Below are 22,870 nucleotides of genomic sequence, written 5' to 3'. Positions count from 1 at the left end.
CGTCCGAAATCGATTTCTGCGCTACCTACCTGCCTGCCAGCTTGGACTCGGGATGGATGTGGATGTGGATGTTGGTGGTTATGGTTCTGAGCCCGGTATATTGGCATTAGTCTTTTGGTCGCAGGGCCGGGTGTTACCTGTTACCAAGCTAATGGCCAGCAGACCGCGCGACCAACATAAATCCATAAAAACATGAAAAGGAAAACGAGCGAGAGAAAATAATTAAATTGCAATTATGTGCAAACAATTCCAAATCCGGACGATTCGGAAAAAGTTAATTACACGACAATAAAGCGCAGAAGAACGGGAATGGATATGTGGCTAAGGTGTATGGTGAGTAAGACTGGGCAACTGGCCACTGGTTACCTGCCCACACCGCATCGCATCACCCATCACATCCGCAGGCTGATTGGCTGCGACTCTTTGGCTGACTTGAGCTGACATTAATGGGTATTTGAATGCGGCTTCTGGGCGCTTTAATCGGCTGACCGGACCGGACCGGACCGCACTGGACTGGACAGAACGGACGGACGGACTGCGTCTTATGTCTCCAGTGACACGTCGTCGTCCGCATTACAATATCGTTAGCGTGGACCGAGCCTTGACTGCGGATGATCGCAATTTGCTGATTTCGCGACTGCAGCAACTCATCAGCGACGGTACTCAACCTCATATCATCCAGTGGTCAGTCGGTCCTCCGATCTCGTGTCTCCGCTAATGAAGACCGACGGACGGATTAGTTATGGCCTTATGATAAATTGGTCTGATCCAATTGTCTGGTCGTTGGGCAGTCATCGAATTAGTGACAACATCGGATGGCAGTAACAACTTTCGCCACAGATCTCAATCAGTGGCGTAGCGATTAAATGGAATTTAATGACCCATGATTGCCACATGGGTTTCTTCTCGGTTCCTGAGTGATTCTTGAGTGAGTTGGTTTCTTTTTTGGCTGGAAGAGGTTATCGTCGGGTGGTAGACGTATTGATTGATCGTCTGTTTGATTAGGTCCGGTTTAGGATATAGGTCATTTATTTTGGTTACAACGGATGACTATATCAGGTAGACAGGTAGGGATGTATATCACAAAAATATTACAGAACAATTAAAATACTTTTATATAAATCCTTATGAAGTATAAATGAACTTTTTTTCTTTAAATTCATAAGGCAACACACAATAGCTATATAATTATGTTGCTTTAAAGTTGGCTATATAGTTTGTGCTATAAAACAAAAATATGTAGCTCTTATAAAACAAAAACCCATATTTAACATAATCTCATAAAACGCCAAAGGTAGCCAGTAAAAACTCCTTTGAGGATATATCATTACAGCGCCCAAATGAAAAAGGGTTTCCCTGCAACCTTGGACACATTATCTGGTTAAACTTATTAACCCCTGGGCCGCAAAACTTTAATTAGTTAACCCTGTGCCCGCTGGAAGCTCGGAATGCGAGTAAATCAGGTTGATGAGTGACTGACTGGCTGGCTGACTGACTGGCTGACTGACCGACGGACAGTCCGGTGGCTCCCGGTTCACGGAGTTCGGACAAGTTTAATTAGATCTGCATATGCAATGAGGACTCGGAGGGTTCGTTCCGGTAAACAGGTTAACGAACTGCCGGAACGGACAAGTGGCCAGCAGTTTGCGTTTGGCGGCGAAAGGATGCGCTGTCTGGGGATTCTGATTGTGGCTAACATATCCCTGGCGATGGCCACTTCAATTCCCATTCCCATTGCCAACGATTCACCACTCGGTGGCTACGAGATGCATCTGAAAATATTGCTACAGAAAATCCTGTGGGTGGCCAATGTGAAGAGATGCTTTGCCGTTATCACAGATGATCTGCATTATCCCATATACGATCGGAGATTTTTTGAATCCGTGGGTCGACGAGTAATACCCTTCTTTGTGATGCGTACCAATGAAAGTGAGGATCTGCAGCGACCATCCAAACAAGTTGAACTCTTTGTTAAGGCCATCAAATCCAGTGATTGTGAACTGAATGTAATCACCATCCTAAATGGCTGGCAGGTGCAACGATTTCTTGGCTATATATACGATAACAGATCTTTGAATATGCAGAAAAAGTTTGTATTATTATACGATTCGCGACTTTTTGAGAGCGATATGATTCACATATGGAGCGTTTTTATCGGTACCATTTTTCTCAAAAGGCAGCTGGACAACAAGTGTGTGAACTAATCAATACCCCTTAAATATGGTTTTTAAATTTGATTATTATTTTTTAAAGGTATACAATTTCTACCATAGCCTTTCCGGGCATTTTGAGTGGCGTTTTAGTGATGAAAAATATTGTTAACTGGGAGCTGGGAAAAGGTGTGAATGGAAGGATTCTATTTGCGGACAAAACAAGCAACTTATTCGGTAGTTACTATATATTAAATTGTTTTAATTTTATTTAAAATATTATTAAATCTTGCAGGAACCCCGTTGCCAGTGGCCATTTCCGAGCACGTGCCCATGGTTCTATGGGCAAATGCGACCAAGAGCTTCCAAGGAGTCGAGGTTGAGATTATGAATGCCCTGGGCAAGGCACTAAACTTCAAGCCCGTTTACTACAAGCCCAATCAAACGGAGAACATGGACTGGGAGCTAGATGGTACTGCCTATGGAGGTGGTAATCTGGATGGATTTGGACAGAATGGGACACACATTGACTCGATGCTTGTGGATGAGGTGGTAAGTGGGTCTTAAAACGAGTCCTTGGAATGTGCTTAGGATATGTCATTACCGAAACTGTTGACTTATTAAAATTTTAATCTGGACAGGCTGCGCACAGTGCCCGCTTTGCCATTGGGGATTTGCATCTGTTCCAGGTGTACCTAAAATTGGTGGAGCTAAGTGCGCCGCATAATTTCGAATGCCTGACCTTTCTCACACCGGAATCCTCGACGGATAACTCCTGGCAGACCTTCATCCTGCCCTTCAGCGCTGGAATGTGGGTGGGGGTTCTGCTCTCCCTTTTCGTGGTGGGCACTGTTTTTTATGCCATCAGTTTTTTGAACGCCATTATCAACGGAAATGTGTCCTCTGAGTTTTTTCGCTGCCTACGACCAAATCGCAGCGTGCCCATGGATCCAAAGATCTATCGTCGCATTAGTTTTCGCATCGCCATCAGTCGGTATCGTCCATCTAAAGGAGATCGGATGCCCAGGGATCTCTTCGATGGCTATGCCAACTGCATCCTGCTCACGTATAGTATGCTCCTATATGTGGCTCTACCACGAATGCCACGAAATTGGCCACTGCGGGTGCTCACTGGTTGGTACTGGATCTACTGCATCCTCTTGGTGGCCACATATAGGGCCAGCTTCACTGCCATTTTGGCCAATCCAGCTGCCAGGTAAGCATTTATCATATTTGTATCTTCTTGAGTTATATCAGATATAATTTATTAACTATTGATCATAGGGTTACTATCGACACACTGGAGGATCTGCTGCGATCTCATATACCGCCATCTGCCGGAGCAAATGAGAACAGGCAGTTTTTCCTGGATGCCAATGATGAGGTTGCTCGAAAAGTTGGCGAAAAGATGCAGGTGGTCGGCTACAGCGATGATTTGGTAAGTCTAAAGTATTGAATTAATCAATATCATAACTATTCTAGAGAATTAATACAATAACTTACTTATAAGACTGATTAGACCATTCATTTTCGATTTCAACCATTCAGAATTAGGGAAAATCGTATAAACTTGCATGATTTATAACCGCTCTTGTTATCAACATTTTTGTAGCAATGAACTTTATACCACCAGATAGAAAAACAAAAACCAGTTTCAACTTGTTTCCAACGACAAATATCTTATCTATGTGATAAGCGTATTTGGCAACATTTTTAATTTAACGGTATTAATTCATCAAGTTGGCAAAATAATCTAGTGTGATATGAAAAGTATTCCGGCGACTTAATGGCTTTGTGGGGATAACATTGTTTTGCATTTGAAAGAGGGTCATGGCTATATTTTTTAATTGTACATATGTATATGTTTTTTAAGCAGTTTTTTTAAATATTATTTATATTCGTAGACCTCTCGCATAGCCAAAGGTCAGTGCGCCTACTATGACAACGAGTTCTATCTGCGCTACTTACGAGTGGCGGACGAATCCGGATCCGCTCTCCACATCATGAAGGAATGTGTGCTCCATATGCCCGTAGTGCTGGCCATGGAGAAGAACTCGGCTCTGAAGCCACGGGTAGATGCATCCATTCAACATCTGGCGGAGGGTGGTCAGTATGGAGTATTTAAATCCTGTATGAATCTCATTTGACATCTTCCACAGGTCTGATAGCCAAGTGGCTCAAGGATGCCATAGAGCATCTGCCGGCGGAGGCACTTGCTCAACAGGAGGCCCTGATGAATATCCAAAAATTCTGGAGCTCTTTTGTGGCCTTGTTGATTGGTTACGTAATCTCGTTGCTAACGCTGCTCGCTGAAAGATGGCATTTCAAGCACATCGTTATGAAGCATCCCATGTATGATGTGTACAATCCAAGCTTGTATTATAATTTTAAGCGAATATATCCGCAGCATTGAACTCAAGATTGCTGCCTAGAAATATATCTATATATCTTTTTTGCACATCACTTTAAAAACATTCCATGCCATCGCCCTAAGTACATAATCTCAAGTACTGCAAGTTGTCAATCGAGCACAACATTCCATAAAGTAATGATATATGCACACACATGCCCAATATTTATAATGACAAATGTATCTGGGATACTTGAGCACTGAAGTCTTCATTGACGTACTGAGAAGAAATGGAGGGGCCTTGGCAAATGCGATCGATGGATATATAGTGCCATTTATCACGAGGAGCCAAGTGGCCTCAAGTACCAGTGGCAATGTGGTGGTGGTGAATAAATTCAAGAGTCTCAAGCGATTCCTTCAATCACTTTTCGTAAATACTGATTTGCATTGTTTATGAGTTAATGCACATTAGGCATTATTTGTTTATGGCCATATCACAAATCCTGAGAAAGCTGAAATGATAAAAGCCCATAAATAAAGCCATTCTTAAGTGCCAAACTAAACCCCAAAAACACACAAAAATTCTATATAAAAACCGAAAATCCCCTCGAGAATTGGAAAACTCACGGGCACTTCAAAACATTTTTTGAATGGCAACGGCAATTAAAATTCGAAATTTTCATCTGATGAGGTAGCCAGCCAGAAACCAGACGTGCTAAGTAATGCACAATCCAAAGGTTAATAACAATCATAATAATTAATAGGCTTTTATTTGGCCATCTCTTTAGAAGTTTTCCATATATCTTTTTCCACGTTTTTGAGGTGAGGCAACAGAAAATGGCTTATTTATTTACGGAATTAACAAATCATTCGGACCATTCTGTCTAATAATATTTTATAACTCTTAAAGGTGTTGCTCAAATCTGTTGAAAATTTCCACAAAATGTGTAATTTTTTGTAAAGCACTTACACAGTTTATCCTAATTGATTTAATTACAAAATCATTTATTTCCCTGTTTTTCTTTCTGACCATTGGAAAAATTATGACCATGGATTCTCGCTTGCAGGAAAACTAAAAAATCCATTTATTTATTACCCAAACTGCATAAATATTTAATAGCATTTGTTTACAGATTGTGAAGTGTACTTTTTCCACCGTGAAATTGTTTCGTTTTGTTTTTCTTTACGGAAAATATTTATGGCAGTTGTGTTTGTTTTGTTTCAGCTCAAACTTGTTGTGTACATTCCTATTTTATATAATTTCATTAGTTTTGCTTCATTTTATTGTGCTTTTTGTTGGCTGCCGTCGTGACTTCCCCTCCTCACAAGTTTTTTTTTATATTCAGTGACCAATATGGATTAAATTTTAGCTGCATACTGCACTGAAAAAAATGTGGCTTAAAACATTTGAGAAAAATAAAATAAAAATGGAGTAAAATAATCATCGCATAGTTTCCGATTCACTTTTCCTCCTATTTCAGCCAAGAACTTTCGAATGGGTCCGATGTCCATTTAACAATACCCATTTACAGTGCGACGCCGATATAAAGAACTACATTTTACCACTTTGTATACCCAAATTTTCAAATAACCGAAAACCCCACTAGAAAACTTTACGTTTCTGCATCATTCAACGTTACAAAAATGTATCAACAATCTAGACAATGTATTGAATAAATGTTGTTTTATTTTTAATTTATTTTTTTATATCTTTCAAGTTGATTCGACTTCAAAGTCAACAGTTTGCTGAATTGTTTTGGTTGCGTTTTCAGTGTTATACGAAACCTAATTGACGTTTCCTTTTTATCCACAACCAAACAACTTTTTCGCTGGAGAAACACCCACACTTCATTCTGACATTCCCGCGTATAACAATATTGTTTGTTTTCGTTTTGTAATTAAAATTATTATTCAAATATTGTGTCGGCATATTACAAATTCCACTTTCGTACTTTGTTTACTTTCATCGAAAATATCCATACATATACTCGTATCCAGCACATTTGTTACACTTAGGCCTTGAATTCAATTAGGTCTATGGATAATATTTAATATTTTTTTAGACCGAATCTAAAATAAAATAGTCCGAAAATTAATAAATTAAAACTGATAGAAAGAAAGCAGGATTGCGTTTTCATATAAAGTCTGCGATTTTCATTATAATTTTGGCATTCCTCATAATCTCATTCAAATTTATTAGAGGACGTTGAACCAGAAAATATTTTTAATCCAAACAACACTTTTGTTTCTTCAAATTTGTTTATTTTTGTCATCGTTTATTTTGGTTTATCTAAAATTATTGGAGAAATAAAATAACAAGAAATAGGACACAATACAAAACACAATTCATTCATCTCGCTTCAAATCCTAAAATATACAATTTTAAAAACGTTTTAGACGGTTAATTCTTAGTTTTCTTGCGTTACAATTTTGTTATTTTAAAATACATGTTTATTTTAAGTAATCATTTTTAAAAACGTGTCAACTGCTTCTGAATTTTTTGTTGGACATTTGTTGTTTAGAAAAGAAGTCTTTGTTTATAGTATATTGTCTATTGCTTAAGCTGACTTGGGCATTTGTAGTTATTGTTTAGAAAAGCAGCTGCAAGAATACAATTGTTTTTAAAAATTAACTAAAATCCAGCGAGCAATTTGTTTGTTTGCAATTATGGACACCGACACCACTGCACGACATTTAATCGTATTCGGTTTGCTTGAAACAATAACCAATTTAACAATTTAGTTTGTTTAAAAGCGAATACCACATATGCTCCTTTTACATATTTACTAAACTAGTCTGTATAAGAAATACTCGGCTAGTGTATTGTATGCATATATAAAACTAGACAGTATCATAATTTGTTATGTAAGCTACCTTCCATCGTGTGTTCGCATATATGTATATAAAAACCTACAGACATGAGTTTAATGAGTAACTACAAATTCTTACCAAAAACAAACTAAAATCGTGTTTGGGGCAAAGAAAGAGCCGATCTCGAAGGCTTTCAATTTTAGCTCAGTTTACAAAACAATTCAATTCCTCTTGGTCAGTTTTACCGATGTTTTGGGTAAGCAATTCTTAAAATTACATTGTTTCGTTTAGCACTTGATTGCAGTCATTTCAAACTCTTCACAAAGCCTAGGACACATCTGAGTATTTTTCCATATAATATTAAAGTTATTTGCACCAAAGTCGACAATGCTAGAATATCTATTCAAAGCATATTTATATTTCATTTATAAAGTTACGTTTGTACAATTTTAGAAATCCTTCAAGCTTTTGCAACTTATTTTTGGAAACAATCATTTGTTTATTTAATTTAACTCATGAAATTAATATTTCAGCAATAAGATACATTTTAAACATAACTTAGCGTGTTCAGTTTATTGCATTATTCGATGATCATCTGTTTTCAAAATACAAAACTTCATTTAAATAGTTCGAACAGGCCAAGGGAAAATCATGTCGGTATTTCGCTTTATCAATCGCTAAGAAATACAATATGTTATACATATATATATAGAGTTATGTATATATCGAATTATTTATCACTGTTGCTGGTTTGTGTTTTGTTTAGTTGCCTAGTTGTCTACTGTGCGCCCTGAACTGCAGCCTCTCCAGATTCCGTTTCGAAAACATCGTCGGATTCCTGGCCAACGTAGTCAATATCCTCATCGCCGTGCTCCTCATCGTTTTCATCGTAGTCATCGGGATATTCACCATACTCGGAGGATTCACCAAGCGTCCAGGCGTCGTTTTCCACGGAGTTTCGAGGACTGTAGCTGTTGCCTCCGCTCGTGATGGTCATATTGTTGGCTGGGCGCAGCACACTGTGTATGGAGAACTAAAGTTAATACTTCATTCGCATGGGGGGCGTTAAGGATTATTTTGAATAGATGCACAATTCGGAATGCAATGAATGGCATGTGAAGTGTGTTCTTTCTCGATCTCAGGTGAGTTTTATACTAGCGAGTTCTAAGAAAGCGTTTAATAGTTGTCTATGTGTTAGCTTGGTCTACTGACTGACTTTTGTGTGGTTAGCGGGTTTCGGGGTTAGGTGGGTTAGGTTGGTTAGGTTTGTTAAGGAGTGGCATGTTGAATGCGATGCTAGGTTACGCAATAAACGGGACAAACATTTGTACACTTGAGAACTAACTAATAATGTTTGGTTAAATGGTTGGTTAAGTATTTTTGGGTTGCAGCAATTTACAGAATAATGAAGATTTTTTCGAAGTTGCCAGAGCAAACGGAGGATTTTACAATTTTGAAGGAATCGGAAATTGCAAATTGGGGTTCAATAACCAATTGATTCAGTGATGGTATAAAAAATCGTAATTGATAAAGTTAGGTAAAATATAACATCTTAAAGAAGCATATTAATAGAAACAGGAACCTTAAACTTTCGGTAGACTAAAGTTAAAGTTATCATTAATCTTCCCATATTTAATACGATATTTTCATAGAACACTTTAATCAATGGTTTATCACCTCATTTTCAATTTCTCTGATGCGCTACTAATGCAAATTTAGTAAGGAATGCACCCAAAATGATTATGTTTCGTAATCACAATGAGGAGACCTTTAAATGTTTTATGAAGTTAGAATTGATGCGGTTAGTTTTTCAATCTTCGAGAGCATTTTATTGGTCGAATTCGTTGCTCAGCCAAATAAAAACCAAATGAAGCCGCACAAGACAAAGTAACTAACGAACTGACGAACAAACAATTTGGTCGAGACAATTGCACAACGGCGAACAACAACGAAATGATTGAGTTGTATGCATAAATATTTAACAATAATACTACGACATTTTTGATAAAGATTGCTCTATTACATTGGCAAATGATAGCCGCACATTTGGCTTCGGGTTGGCTGTCGTTACTAAACATTTCATTCTAGTTGTCGTTGCATTGGAAAATCGTTTTTTTTTCTTGGTGGATACTACGCGAGTTAGATCCGTTCTCAAAATGATCGTTGTTCGATTCGATTCGATTCGGCGATTGTATCTGACACTAGATGTGGATTCTAGTGATACAATCTGCTGCTGCCGCTGCTGCTTGCACCATGTTAGATCGTGTGGCATGTTTTTGTAGTGGAAAGTATTTGGTTTTCTTTTTTGGGTTTCGTGGAAAGATAGTCAACTGAATGTTTAGTGGTAGGTTGATGGCTCAAAAATCGGTAACTAGCACACCATCCGTTGGTCATAACTGTCCACGGCGGTAGTGGGAGCGTGATGGTCTACCGATGGTTATTGGATTGTTTTCGTTGTGTCGATAGGTAGTGTTGGTGTTTGTTGTGTGTTGGGGTGTACAGAAATTAAAAGAGAAGAAATCAATTAGCAAAATCATAAGTACAGAATGCGCAGGATCATTTACGACATAGTTCCTATACATCCGATTTTACTGAGCGGTGTTACGTTACAAATTCAATACTGAACTCGTCACTTGGCCACTACTTATGTAAGTACAAATTAGGAAAAAATTATAAGTTTCATCTAGAAGTGAGTCATGAGAGATAGTTGAATTGTTGCTAAAATATTTGTCTATTTCCAGAACGCACCTTTACCTCTAGCCGCGAGATTACCCACAACCTTAAGCTAATAAAAGAACCAAAGTAAAGGATATAAATCAAATTCAGATAATTGAAAGTATGTTTAAAATAATTACATAATAGTATACTAAAATTTAGACCTCTACGGCCTAATCTTGTATATAACAACTATTTAAAGAGCTTATATATTTAAGTTGATCTACTCTAATCTAAGAGGATGAGACTTTTGAGAACCTATTGGAGTATTTAGCTTTACATTTATAAGAAAACGTAATTATTTCATTAAGTAATACCTTCTAAAGGAACTCCTCAATGGAGAATAGTAACGATCTGTCAAAAAATGTAAATATTTTACTGGTAAAGATTGTGAAACCTTTTTACTTAACAATTTTTCATTTAAGTTTAGGGCCTTGCTTTGCTGTTCTTATAAAGTACATATTTGTAACAATGTCTAATAATAACTATAGATCTATTATCTGAGGGTTAAACACAAGGAAAGTCACCTAAAGCGGGCTATTTATCAGAAAAACGTTGGCAAGTGATGCCCATATAATTTACCTTTCGAAAGGTATTTCATCAACGTCATCGTTGATCTGTCGCTGAGCTTCGTTTTGGGCACGCCGCGCTTCCTCCTTCTTGCGGCGATCCTCGGCTGCTGCCTTCATGGGATCATAGGTTGATCGACGCTTCCACATGGCCATTTCGGCCTCCTTTTGCTTGTTCACTATTTAAATAGAAATTAATTTTTAGCAAATTATTTGAAATGGAAATAAAAGTGTGCATGTTAGCTTACCTGACGCATCGCGACGAATTGCAGACGAGTTTCGTGATCCTGGATTTCCGCCACCCAGCGATGTTGTACTGGTGTTCATCGCGGAGGCAGCACTGCGCACACTCCGATTGCTGGCTCGCGTTCCCTCGCCGCGACTCAGACCCATGGATGAGGCACTGGGACTTCGTTTCATTTGATCTGCCGGCTTCAGAGTGCTCTTGGCATCGTTCTTACGCAAAAAGTTATTGGATTGCGCCGACTTGTACTTGGAAATGTCCATGTATTTGGGCTGCACACGCTGATCCCTCGGATTGGAGGTGACACCAGCATTGGCTGTTTGGAGCAGCTGCTTCTTAGCATTGGCCAGAGAACTGGGCACCTGCTGTGCCAGTCGACTGAGACTCGTCTCCCTGGGCATTGACTGGCGAGCGACTCGATTGCCCGATCCTGGAGCTGCCCTGGGAGCGCTCTTGATTCCACGGCGAGGCATTTCGGGAGTATTGGGGCAGGCCACCAAGCCAGCACCGCTTTGTGCCATGCTCAGCTTTCCCGCCGGTGCTGAGGTCGGTTTGGCCGGCGCCTGTGTTCCAGCCACCCTCTGTTTGCTCCTCTCGATCCGCATCAGCAGTGCCTTGTTCATGCGCGTGTTACTTAGCGGCACAGCGCCCTGATCTTCGTGGTTCTCCGCAGCCTCCTCCTCCTCGTTGCTGGAGTAGTAAGCGCCAGTAGTGCCCATTTCATCCTCATCGTTTATATAATACTGCAACTCGTTGTCATAGTCGCTGTAAGCCTGCTCAAAATTGTTGCTGCTGGCGGATTTCTTTAGCTGCTGCTGCTGGTGAACCGTGCTCAGGGCGTGGGCATGACGGGCAGCGGGCGGTGTGTAGAGGTTCTGGAAATTTGGACGCGCCTGACGCACTGGTGGCTGACCCTGCTGCTGCTGGAAGCTACTCGATCGACGCAGCGGCGACAAGGGGGCAGCTGCTGGCTCAACATGCTCCACTTCCTGGCCAGGATCATACTCCAGGGAGTTTTTGCGGCGACGCAATTGCTTGAGTAGATACTCGCCACTGGTGAGCAGCTGCAGCTGCGCCTCATTGATGCTGCTGGTCATGAGCGCTCGATGGAGCGGAGATCGTCTATAGCCACCGCCTGCTCCGGCACCCATTCCCGATTCCAGACTATGCTGCGGACTGCTCTGAGCCGGGGACTTAACCGAACTTCTGCGCGAAAGTGACTGCTGGAGATTACTAATGGCCGCAGCCGTTTGCTCCAAGTATGCATCCGTTGCCGGGCGCGAGCGACTGGCACTGCGCGCACGTCCCAGCGTGTGCAGCGGCGAGGGTATCTTGCTGGGACTCTTTGGTGGCTTGTAACCTGGTTCCAGCACCTGGCCACCTCCACCACCGCCATGGCTGCACAGCGCCGGATCGCTGGCGTAGTCACAGTCGCCCAGTAGGCGATACCGCTCCGCCAGATTGCGATTGAGCTTGGCTGCCGCCGCATACTGCCGCTGCTGGTTGTACAAACTGAGGCTGTCGTCCGTCAAGGAATCGCCACCCGTGTCGGAGCAATTATAGCTGCGCGTCATTAGTTGCTGGAAAATAAAGAAAGGAATATTAGTAAATTTAATTATAATGCATCAGTAGTTATTATTGTATTACAAATTAAGCCCATAAAAGTGAGCTTCATTTATTTATTTGTTATGCCTGGGTTTATGTCCTAGCTATGATATTATTTACACCGTGTATATTTTACATCATATGTAAGGCAAGTGTAAAATGTTAAATGTATTACAAGAATTTGGAAATTTTAGCTCAACTTAACTTTGTCCTCAAATTTATCTCACAAAATCGATTCTTTAAATTAATGCAACTAAAATTTCAAACAATAACTTTAATTTTATATAAAAATCTCACATTGTTGTTATCCATTTGATCACTGTGATGAGTCATTTTAGCAATCTAATCTGTTAATAGGATGAGGTAAACAATGCCAGCTAAATAGCACAACGTCACTTGAACTTAGCAAATATGGCTTATTATTTGTTAAATCACATTTCTAATGACTGCGACTACATCTTAATAAAGAGATCTATTCAAACGAAACTGTGTTATAGAACTTAATCTTTCATACATTCTATTCTATATTACTTAAAAAAATAAAACACATTTATCCTCCGTTGAATTTTTAGGGTGACTCATTCAGCACCCAAACTAGCCAGACAAGATTGTGCCAATGAAATGGGATTTTCCATAAATGAACTTATCAAAGAAGCTCGCCCGAAATCCGGTGCAAAACCGGTTGACTAGCTCACCTGTGCCTGCGCTTGTGCCTGCTGCTGTTGCTGCTGCTTCCGGCGAGCGGCGCTCGTGCCGCTCACATCCTGCGCCAGGCTCCTTGCACGCGCATTGCGCGCCCACTCCTGGATCCAATCCTGCTTGGTCTGCGCCGTCTGCAGCAGTGCGGCCTCCGAGCTCTGCGTGGGCGTGGTGGGTGTATCCGGCAACTGGTGCTGCTGATTGTTGCTGGTGGTGAACACATTCAGTCGGTACTCGGCCTTCTGGCGATCGGTGGCCGATCCGGACAAGGCCTGCGTGTGCCTAAGTTTAGCCTCATTGCTCACATACTCGGAGCTGTCGATCTGCGAGGTGGACAAGCTGTGCGAGTGTCGACTGAGCTTCGGATGGGTATCCAAGGCGCGCTGTTTGGCCAGCACTCCACTGGTGGTCACACTGGTAAAGCAGCCCATATCCGCCGCCGGCGACGGGGGAGTTGGAGGCGACAGGGGAACCTGCTGACGCAGCACGCGACTCTTGAGTTGATCCAGATAGGCACCTGCGGAAAAATAAACGGTAATCAGTGTGTGCTCAATTAAGGAAACTCATTGAACTCTGTTCACACAAATCTTTCAGCATCAAACGTAAATTACAACTTTCTATTATCTGTTTCCTGACCTGTGGAACTCCTCTGTGCTGGCAGTTGCTGTGGCAGCTGTTCTTGCAGCGGCGTTTCGTGGTAGTAGTTGACCTCGAGGACATTGCTGCCCCGACTGGACTTAACTGGCAACTGCTTGGGTCGCTGCTTGGCAGCCGCCTCCTTCAAATTTCTATCGATGTTCATGAGATCCTTCTGCTCCTCCGTATAGTTGTCTCCGTCGAGGGTGTAGGTGCCTGCCTCGCTGACTGCATCGTTCTCGGCCGACGGTTTGCCATCCGCCAGCGGTGGCTGTGGACACAGCATCTCCACCTGGCGCAGGGCCAGCTGCATGGCGGTGGAGCGAGGTGTGAACTGATTGGCCGTGCGGTTGGCCACCATGTTGGAGGTGCCCTTGGTCGCCGCCGGCGGAGGTGGCAGTTTCGAGCGACTAGCGGGTCTGGGCGCAGGTGCTGCAACAGCTTCGTTTGCGTTGGCCGAGCTCCTGGGCGACCAACTGTGCCGCTTGGAGGCATCTCGCACCCGCGAGGCGCTACGATCCCGCACTCGCATCTTCACCTGCACCGGTGGCGCCTGTTCGCTGCTGGGCGTGGCTGCTGTCAGGGAGGAGACATCGTCCGCCATGCTGCTGCCAGCATCCAAACTGCTCCGCTGCGACTGCCGTCCGCTGTTCGATGTGGCCGTCGTGTTATCCTTCTCCGTCTCCAGCTTGGACATGGAGGCACCGCGCTTGTGACGATTCTGGAAACGCTCCATCATGTTCTTGTAGCGCGCCGCCTGTGCCGCAGAATCGTTCTCGGAGGCATCGAAATGATCAATGGTGAAGGCCAGCGCTGCCTTCGTGGCTGTGTTCGACTCGCTCGAGTTCTCCTCCTCATCAGCCGCCGATTTATGATTGGAGTTGGTGCCGTTGCTGTTGCCTGGCGGAGTGCCATGTTGCTGGTTCGCTCTGCTTTGTGCCGCAGCTGCTGCAATGGAATAGAAAAGAAAAGAAGCAAACAGACACACAATTAAATTAGCATTTATTTACAGTTAATATTATTATTTTTATTATTAGCGTTTAAGCGGTGAAAACGAAACTAAGCTGCTAGCTGCTCGCGTAAATTAAACTGAACTCAACTGAAGTGGCAAGCGGACGAGCAATGGAGATGGATGAAGTGCAGCAAAACGAAGGAATTCAGGAGCGGATCAGAGGTAATGTGGTGTAAATGATGTATATTTAGTAGTAAGAAATTAATCTACATAAGTTTTCCAAATATGAACAAGTCCAATTAGTAAGTTTTAGTAAGCCTCAGATATTGGACGACAAAGTAACATCTGTGTTCTGGATATTCCAGCTTCGAGACAAATAAGGAAGAAGGCAATCAACCTGCATCCCGGATGATAATCTCGAGTTGTACAAATCGCGCATTCCCTGAAGTTCACCCGATTCAAGGGCCCCGAAACGCCCACCTGCAGCCGGGGGAAATCCATCACCGCTTCCGCCAGCCGATTTCTATACATTTCCGCGGCCAAAGTACGGACAAAAAGAAAATCAAACAATTTGCTTTCAGCTCTGCCACGCAAAGTGGCACAAGCACATACAACCATCTAGGGGGCCGCCTCTCAGAATCGTGATCTATGGATGGGTAGCTTCCACACGTACTCTATATAAGGCAGTCGGTTGCCCGGCAAGTGAAGGTTAGAGTTCGGTGATTTCGGTCAATTGCAGGTTCTTTTACCCACTATATGGTATATATGGTGGTATGTGGTATGGAGGGAGGAGGTGTTCCACTGGGCAGACCCACAAAACTTTTACGCTCTACCAAACTTTGCTGGCCGTGGAACTTCCGTTTCGCTTGCCATTAAAATATATTTCAAATATTCACCATAGATCTCACAGCCTTATTTTGCACAAGTTTTCGGTCACGAAGCAACACATATATTTCTTTCGTAACCATTAATATTAGTATGCAGATGGGCAATTAAATGGGGAGTCAAGGTGATAATGTATCATCATTAGCTTTGGTTTGAAATTAAAAGAAGATATATGAATTCGAATAGCTTGCAAATAATATACCCAAGTAATTACTAGCATTTCAAATTAATGTTTTTCATCTTGTGCAGCGCTGCAGAAAATTGCTGTGCTCAAATGGACAATATTTTTGTTGTACTAACAGAAAACATTTTCCGGATTAAGCTTTTATTGACACAAATTAACTTGTTACTGTAATTGTATCTCAAAACAAGATTCTCAGATATCAACCTCAGATGCAAGTGCTCAATCGAAATCATAAAGGGAAGTCTATTAAACAATTTCCCACAAACTTGGCTAATACTTCATACTTATATCTCATAGTTATTCTACCTCAAAATATTTCCTATTTCTTAAACATTTTTAAACTTAATATGCTATGAAACTGCGACATCTTAAGCATCTATTGTCATCAAGTCTTAAAGTTAAGTGATCTATTGTTTATAGTAAATAGAGCACAAATGGTTTACGAACCTTATATTAACTAAAATAGATCTAATAGTTAGATAGCTAGTTAGTTAGGCAGTAAAGTTCTAAGTTGGCCAGAACCACATTATTCGCTTGTTGGATCACAAAATTTGCAATCTAATTTGGCAGGAAGTATATGGCAATCGTCGATAGACAATAGACCGCTATTGGTAACAACTGACTAACGGTAATTACGCTGCCCACTGTGCATGGCCATAAAAAACAAAAATGTCTTCTATCGAGTTATCGTTCAGCACAACCCCCCCTCTCCCCAACCCTTTTGCGATCTACACTGTTGCGTTTTTTATAAGTCGCCGCATTTGCAATGGGCCAACAATTGAAAACTGTTGGCACAACACACAAATGTCGGGTATTATTGCCATTATTATTACTGTTGCCCATTGCCGTGGAATAGACCGTGTGTCGAGTAGTAGTGCTCGTTTAAAAGTCTTTTGTTTGCTCCTATTTGTTGGCCGTTGTGTAGTCGCTTTTACTTTTCGCAATAAATAAAGCAAAATAATGCTACATATATATATTTTTCTTTTTGGTTAATTTTTGTCGGTCAGCTAGCTAGCTTCTATTGTTGTTGTTTTGGGAAAGTCTAGTATGGGAAATTGTGCGACCGCCTGCTGATTTTCGATCATTTACGTTTTACTACCATTTTAACCATTTTTGGACTGGCAAATGTGCAGTCTAACATAATCGAGCGAATGCAAAACGGAAATTGATAACCAAATCTCTCACGCTGCCCAATCGGTTTTCAATTAGCTTCTCTAATTGCATTTGTAGCTTACGTCATTAGCAATCAATTTGTTTATATTATATATATTTTCGTTGTGTGGTCTTTTAGTTACAGCTCGATGGGGTCAGGTTCTCACATTTAAATAAATGTTATTAACAATTTATTTATACTTCTTAGCCGCTCGGCGACACCAGTGAAAGCCAACGCTGATGATCATCATTTGTCATCTGCGAATGAGGTCATCGACTGGCGGCCATTTGTTGTGTCTTGTTATCGGCGATTATTTCGATTTTACCGAGCATTTAAATATACACTTGAGAAGCAGAAAATTGGAAAGAAAATCGAGAAGAGTGGTCAATGAGATTTTTGTTTTTCATTTTTGCCAGAAAGTAATCATCAGTATTTTTACATTCAAAAGCAAATTGAAGTAAATTTGATCATGGCCACAAATATTAAACGTCTTGCGATTTAGTAGGAAAAATATTATTAGATTTTTGTGCTCTACTCTAAGTTTTAAATTTATTTTTTGATACAAAATTGCTGAAATAGTTTAGAGACAGGTCTTCAAGAGCCTACAAATTGAATAATACAACTAATTGGGCGTGCCCAAATCATAATCAATTTGGGAACAAGGCCAAAACGAAGAGATTTGTTCCGAATCTGTTTGATTCTTGGCCGCTGGCCAACAATTAATGCCACAAATTTTGATTTGATTGGTATGTGCGAATGGGAAACGCAAACAAAATGTAAGGAATTCATATTAACTCTATAAAATGGCACGTGACTGTATGTTTACTTATAAGGTATATACTTCATATTCAATATTCCAATTTAATCTGAAAGACCGCTGCAAAGAGTAACACTTTCGAATACCCTGCGGCATTTCAATATAATGAATCATTTAAGCTGGTGACATAATACCCTCTATTCGCCAAGTTGGTTTTTTCATACCTTGGCACTCATTGTCAGCGGCACTTGAAATGAAACCTAAATTCCCAGGCCCGCGGCCCTCGATTTTCCCTTCATCATCAAGTGACGCGATTTGTTTTTCATAAATCTCCCATTTCTCAATGTTTTTTTATCAGTTTTGATTTCAATTCGCGGCGCTTGCCAAATCTTACACAATTATAGCAGTCGCCGTCATTATCTCACACATTTTCATTCCTTGCACGCAACTCGTTGGCAAAAAATACAACCGAATACTCAAAAAAAAAGTGAAGCAGATTTGCGTCCGAGTATCTGGAAGTGGTTGTGGATGACTCAGCTCCACAGCTGCGGGCGTTGATCGATCGGAGGTTACTGCGATCAGGCTCGCCAATATGGGGCAAAAGCATTTAATTGAAAACAAAGGATTGCAGGCAAATCGAGCGATGTAAATGTGAACAGAACTCGGTGCAGAAATATACAATTTGTATCTGTATCTGAACTACGAAAGTTGTTTACCTTTAACACATGCCTTGTCTGGAAATTCGCATTGAAAGCCATCATATTTAAAAACCCACTTTTGTCTGGTTAAACATACATTTGCATTATGTATTAAATTTTGTGTTGTGCTGAGTTTTGGAATCAAGCCAAGTAAATAGGAAATTAGTTGCAACACTTGAGAACCATTTAATGCCGAACAGATAAATCAATCAATGTTTTTGGACTTGTAAACATGCGATTAAAGAAAAAATAAACAGGCCTAAACTAACATTTTATATTGCTTCTATTTATAATTGTTGTTATATGTTGTGCGCAGCATTGTTGCACAAAAAATCACATGTACAATTTATGAGCACATGCATCTAATTTATGTTGCATGTAACGAGAAACTAAAGTTTTATTTATAAAGTTTTTATATTTCGTGAAATTCATAATTGTCATCTTGAATTAGTACCTAAATTAGAAGTGGCATAAAAATAGAGCTTGAAATCAGTGCTTCCGGGAATTCCGAATGGAGAAACATATTTTCATTCAACTCCAGATTAGCAACTCCATAGTTTTGGTGTCATAGTACCATAAATATGAAATACCGCGCAGCTGATGTCACTTGCCGCTTTCGCAGGCTATTGATCCCCCCGTTCCACTTTCTCGAAACCAGAATCGAGAACTTGCTTTTCAGCCAAACGCGGCCCACTGTGCCAAACCGAGAAGCAACAAACACCAACGAGGTGTGTTTGAGTGCCAGGCATGACTATTGCAATAAATATTTGCGCTTAGTCGTGGCCAGAGACTCGCACAAAATAACTTCATTAAAAATTCAAATTAACAAAAAGAAAAAAGCAAAGACAAGCCGCAACCTGGATCAACAAAAGCAAGAGCAACAAAAACCACCATGGCTAAATTAGCCATCAATTGTCGCCGGGCTTTGCGGTTGCCGCTGTATCTTTTACCAATACAGTCTAAATTATATAGCTTGGCCAAGATATTGCAACACCAATATAAGGATACCAAGTTTTTAAAGTTTAGAGCAAGTGTTAACAAAACGCCTGAATAGATTTCTCAGGTTAAAGATCTTTGAAAAATACATACATGTCAATAATAGACTCTGTAGTTTGAATGTTAAGCGTTTTTCAAACAAGTTTTTACAATAAAGTTAATAAAAATCTACAACCCTATCATCTATCATCTGCAGAAAATATCCTAGTCATCATAAATGTAAAGAGCTGAGTTTGCGAACCCAGATGAACCCACCACGTCATTATCAACATTATAACTAAAAATGAATTAAAATTTACAACATGATATGGCTTTAAAGTAGGAAACCCAAAGAGTGTAAGGTTTGTGGCAAGCATGGGGTGAAATAAGCATCCATTTCAGGACTTTGTCTCTTAAGGAGGTAACACTGTAAATCTCTCTAATGCTCACCTTTCTCGGCCGGCGATGGTGGCGGCTTGCCAAGACAGAACTTGCCGCAGGAGTCATCGATGGCTGCGCCGAGGCCCACGAAGCCGGGATTCATCGGATTCCTGAGCTGGACATGTCGCGGGGAGGGTATTGGCGAGTTGGCCGAGGTCGTGCCATCTGGACTGTCAATGATTTCGGCGATTTTCTTGATATTTTCCGGTGTTGTGTCGGCCTTTTCGCGACCATCGCTGCTGTTGCCATCGTCATCGGCATATTGGCCGCGGCCAATGGACAAATTGTCGCGGCTCTTGACTTTGGATGAATCAGCTGATGGCGCCACGCCCCCCACAGCTGATTGGTGGGCGGCGACAGCTGTAGTTGCCGCCTCTGCTGCGCCAACCGATGATGATGTTGCTGCGGCCGAGGTGGCCGTTGTTGCTGCTGCTGCTGCTGTCGTTGTGTCATTTGCGTATGATGTCATTTTAAGCCTTGGCTCGGTATAAATTTTGCAACAAATCGGAATTTATTGTTGACTTAGAGAAGGTACACCTTTTTTCGCCGCTTTTCCTTTGCCTACTTAGCTAATTAATTAGCGAGTCATTTCCACCTTTTCCGGCCTTCGTTGCGTGTTGTCTACTACCTTTTTTTCCTACGCTTTCCACATCCTGCTGCGTTCTAAAGTTCTTTTTGTGCGTAAAGTGAATTCCAGTGGTTGGTTTTTTTACCTAACGAATGGAGGTGTGAAAAGGACACTCAGTTTCAGTCGAAATAATAATTGGTAAGATAACTGTTCATTCATATTTTGATTAGAATGTTTTGAAAACTTTGAAACTTATTGATTTGTCACATATTAAACGTCTCTATTGATTTTAAATCTATGTGAAGTACTTGAATTTTTGAAGCCTAGGCAAATAAAACTTCATGCAACTATTATTTTGACCGCAAGTGTAACTTTAAGAACTGAAACTCTTTTTATTATTTTCGTTTTAAGGATGCGTGATCACGCCCAAGTGAAGACGGAAACACGGAGACACGTTGAATAGGTAAATGGCCAAGAGGTTTTCAATTGTGCGACGTGCGTTTTCCGATTGGACACTTGGATAACTTGTCGGGCATTTCCAAACGGATATAAATAGCCGAAAAGCAGAAAGGCAGATTCTTGGCTGCCTTTTCAAGGTTGCTTTTGTTGTGCTCGAGAATCTAATCGGATATTTTATTTTTACATTGAACACTTTTGGAGGAACCGAACACACACGCACAAACACACGCAAACGCACACAAAGGCGCAGACAGTTGCGGCCAACACATACACAATTTCAAGGGCAGGGTCCAATTGGACTTTTCACTTGCATTTCCCTTTCGTTTTTCACTTGTTCAACGGCTTTATATTCCGCTGTTCTTCTGGCATGTGATAATGAACTTTTCTTTATCTTTGTCTCGATTTTCCGATTCACGACACGCGCTCGCTTTTTCAACCCAACGCTTACTCACGGCAATTCAGTCGAGAATGAGCGTCGCAGGTGTGCGTTGTTAGCCTGGCCCAAACCAACAGTGACGTTGCGAGCGGGAGAGAGAGACAGAGAGGGCAGTGTTGACCTCTGTTGGCTACACTTTCAGCGAATTAATAGCTAAACTCTAACTTATTAATTAAAGAGCGTACTGCCTTAAACTTTAAAGTCTTTGCAGGTAAAATTAAAATACACGTAATTTTTATTTTTATTTCTTTCGCTGACCAATGCTACTTTTCTAATGTTGCTAAAATAATAATTTTACAATTAGCAAAGAGCTTCTTTTATGAGTTGCCAGATTTGGCTTGAAAATAGCTTAGTTAGCAGCACTGAAACAAAGTGTATGGACAGTAAGCAAACAGCTGGGAGTTGCCAGAGCAATCCAGGGTTGTCGCGTTAGCTTTATTAACCGAACTTTTCCTCCAAGCAACAAATAAAATGAATGTCTGCTTAAAAATAAATACAGCTGGCTTTCTAAGGCAAACACAACGCACGATTATGTGTTAAGTCGAGATATTTTTGGGCTATTAATGAACCGAAGACAATGAAAGGAAAAGGTGGCAGCCCTCCCCTCAGTTATTTTTCTCTCGCTCTCTCTCTTCGACGGTCTGCTCTCCGCATTGATTGTTTTGGCCTGGCCAAAAGCTAATTAACCCGTTGAATAACACAGAGCAGAACACAAAACACAATCGCATAATTCGCCGAATGAAGCGCTTTCTGCAGATTCACGCTTCACTGGCCACAAATATCCGCAGGCAGTGCACTCGACAGGTGGCCTTCAATGGGCGACGATGACGCTATTTTTAATTCGAACACTTGCGATCACTCTCGCTTTTCGCGCGAACAGGTGTATTCCCACCAATTCCATAAGAAATTCACATAAATAGACTATAATTCGCATAAAAATTAAGTATTTAGGCTGGACAATTGTCAAATGGTCGAAACAATAACAATTGCCGCGCAAATGATAACAAGAGAGAGAGACAGAGAGAGCAAGAATGCGCGTGTCTCTCACTTTTTGTATTGGCATTTACTCCACCAATTTTTTTTTGTCTTCTCTTCCCTGAATTTGTGCACTTGTTTCGCTTTTGCATTTACTAGCATATTTTTCACATTTCACTAATTCTATAGCACTATTCTCTGCTCCACGAGCTGCTTTTTGAATTCACACAAGAATTTGGTTTTAAAGTGTATTATTTACTTGCTGGATGAAGCAAAAAAAAAGCGCCCTGGAATTGCAAACTTTTTCGTTTGTTGTGCCAATCAGACTGAGTGTGACCGTGCCTTAGAAACAGAATAAAAACTATCAATGTTAATCTAGGGCTGGCGAAATTTAACGGCATTACAATTTTTAAAATTGTCAATAAGCATAATAAACATAACAATTTAAAAATATTACCTAACTTTTAATTAAATTTTTGATGATAGGATCTTAATAACTATACCAATTTATTTTCCAAAAATTATTTTAACAATCAATAAGCCAAATAATTATTTAGATATTCTATTATTAAAGAATAAACAAGTTATCAGAAAAAGATATCAAAGTT

At 40.8% G+C, this 22,870-nt stretch overlaps 2 protein-coding genes across 12 annotated transcripts; one reads left to right on the top strand and one right to left on the bottom strand.

Annotated features, from left to right (window-relative positions):
- Nucleotides 1-77: 77 nt before the first annotated feature.
- On the top strand, nucleotides 78-9,507 carry LOC6737646. Of its 4 annotated transcripts, XM_016169773.2 has the most exons (8): nucleotides 144-333; nucleotides 1,334-2,191; nucleotides 2,254-2,387; nucleotides 2,446-2,702; nucleotides 2,792-3,366; nucleotides 3,435-3,588; nucleotides 4,055-4,256; nucleotides 4,310-9,507. In XM_016169773.2, the coding sequence occupies exons 2-8, from the start codon at nucleotides 1,575-1,577 to the stop codon at nucleotides 4,561-4,563; spliced, it is 2,193 nt and encodes a 730-aa protein (XP_016031421.1). In that variant the 5' UTR covers nucleotides 144-333; nucleotides 1,334-1,574; the 3' UTR covers nucleotides 4,564-9,507. The 4 variants fall into 4 exon arrangements, with proteins under 4 accessions (XP_039150032.1, XP_016031420.1, XP_016031421.1 ...); XM_039294098.2 differs by lacking the exon at nucleotides 1,334-2,191 and having other exon boundaries at nucleotides 78-333; XM_044922805.1 differs by lacking the exon at nucleotides 144-333 and having other exon boundaries at nucleotides 1,152-2,191.
- On the bottom strand, nucleotides 7,868-22,640 carry LOC6737644. 8 transcript variants are annotated; one of them, XM_039294097.2, is made up of 8 exons: nucleotides 22,522-22,640; nucleotides 19,834-20,537; nucleotides 13,780-14,727; nucleotides 13,140-13,660; nucleotides 10,844-12,419; nucleotides 10,609-10,774; nucleotides 10,344-10,380; nucleotides 8,175-8,330 (listed from the first exon to the last, which is right to left on the bottom strand). In XM_039294097.2, exons 2-7 carry the CDS (start codon nucleotides 20,291-20,293, stop codon nucleotides 10,347-10,349), a joined length of 3,705 nt encoding a protein of 1,234 aa, XP_039150031.1. In that variant the 5' UTR covers nucleotides 20,294-20,537; nucleotides 22,522-22,640; the 3' UTR covers nucleotides 8,175-8,330; nucleotides 10,344-10,346. The 8 variants fall into 8 exon arrangements, with proteins under 8 accessions (XP_016031419.1, XP_016031415.1, XP_016031416.1 ...); XM_016171304.3 differs by lacking the exon at nucleotides 10,344-10,380 and adding an exon at nucleotides 10,060-10,096; XM_016171310.3 differs by lacking the exon at nucleotides 10,344-10,380 and having other exon boundaries at nucleotides 7,868-8,330.
- Between the last annotated feature and the right edge of the window lie 230 nt (nucleotides 22,641-22,870).

This window comes from Drosophila simulans, chromosome 3L (assembly GCF_016746395.2).
Source record: "Drosophila simulans strain w501 chromosome 3L, Prin_Dsim_3.1, whole genome shotgun sequence".
Classification (NCBI taxonomy): domain Eukaryota; kingdom Metazoa; phylum Arthropoda; class Insecta; order Diptera; family Drosophilidae; genus Drosophila; species Drosophila simulans.
Note: the sequence above shows the minus strand (reverse complement) of the source record. Positions and strands in the feature narration are given on the sequence as shown.